This window comes from Bison bison, unplaced genomic scaffold (assembly GCF_000754665.1).
Source record: "Bison bison bison isolate TAMUID 2011002044 unplaced genomic scaffold, Bison_UMD1.0 scf7180017853928, whole genome shotgun sequence".
In the NCBI taxonomy this organism is placed as follows: domain Eukaryota; kingdom Metazoa; phylum Chordata; class Mammalia; order Artiodactyla; family Bovidae; genus Bison; species Bison bison.
Window position 1 is genome coordinate 17,953 of NW_011484501.1, and position 823 is coordinate 18,775.

General features: G+C 48.8%; 1 protein-coding gene across 1 annotated transcript in view; it reads left to right on the forward strand.

The window, feature by feature from the left end:
• Window positions 1-777, forward strand: part of LAS1L (LAS1-like (S. cerevisiae)) — a 9,692-nt gene extending 8,915 nt beyond the window's left edge. Inside the window, exon 12 of the mRNA XM_010855557.1 lies at window positions 141-777. Coding sequence (XP_010853859.1) covers window positions 141-292 — 152 coding nt within the window. The 3' untranslated portion in view covers window positions 293-777. The remainder of the gene's footprint in view (window positions 1-140) is intronic.
• Window positions 778-823: the final 46 nt, after the last annotated feature.

The following is an 823-nucleotide window of genomic DNA, read 5'->3' on the forward strand; positions in this document are numbered from 1 at the left end:
GAATGCTTTGAGCAATGGGGAGGTTTAGAATGAGGAGTTGAAGTCTGGGGGGACAGGGAGGGACAGCTAAACTTTTTAGATGCAAGATTGGGTGGGTGGCTTTCTCTTTCCTTCTTCTCAGGCCTTGTCTTCTTTCTCAGGACGGAACGCCCGCCGGTTTTCTGCCAGCCAGTGGGAAGCGAGAAAGAACTGGAGGCTCTTCAACTGCTCTGCCTCCCTTGACTGGCCCCAGGTGGTTGAGTCCTGTTTGGGCTCACCTTGCTGGGCCAGCCCCCAACTCCTTCAGCTGTAAGTCTTTTGAATACCATCCAATAAGAGGGTGAGATGCTGCAGGCCTCAGGGTCACAGGCCTAGAATGGCAGAGCTGGTTGAGCCCTTGCAAAGACCTACCTCCTTGCAAAGATTTCTCCTCCAGATGAGAGAATTATACTGAGTCCTAGAGAGGGAAGGGGTAGGATATATTCTTGCCTAAGATCACAGAGATTAAGAAGTGGCTGAACTGAGTCCAGTATGAAAATGGATAAGACACCCCCATACAGTGCTTAGCCCAGTGGCCTGTACAGAATAAGTGCACAATAAATGGTAGCTGCTGTTGATTATTGAACCGATTTCACTGACTCTGTGCTCAGTGATGTCTCTATTATCTTCCCAAAATGTACCTCTCATACGTGCTTAACAACCTTCAGTGGCTCCTTATTGCTTTCCTAATGAAGACTAGGCTTCTTAGCCTGACATTCAAAGGTCTCTCTGCTTCTGCCCCGACCTATTGTGATAATCATACCTCCTTGACTCCCCTTTGCCCAGTCCACTCTGAGCGCTATAG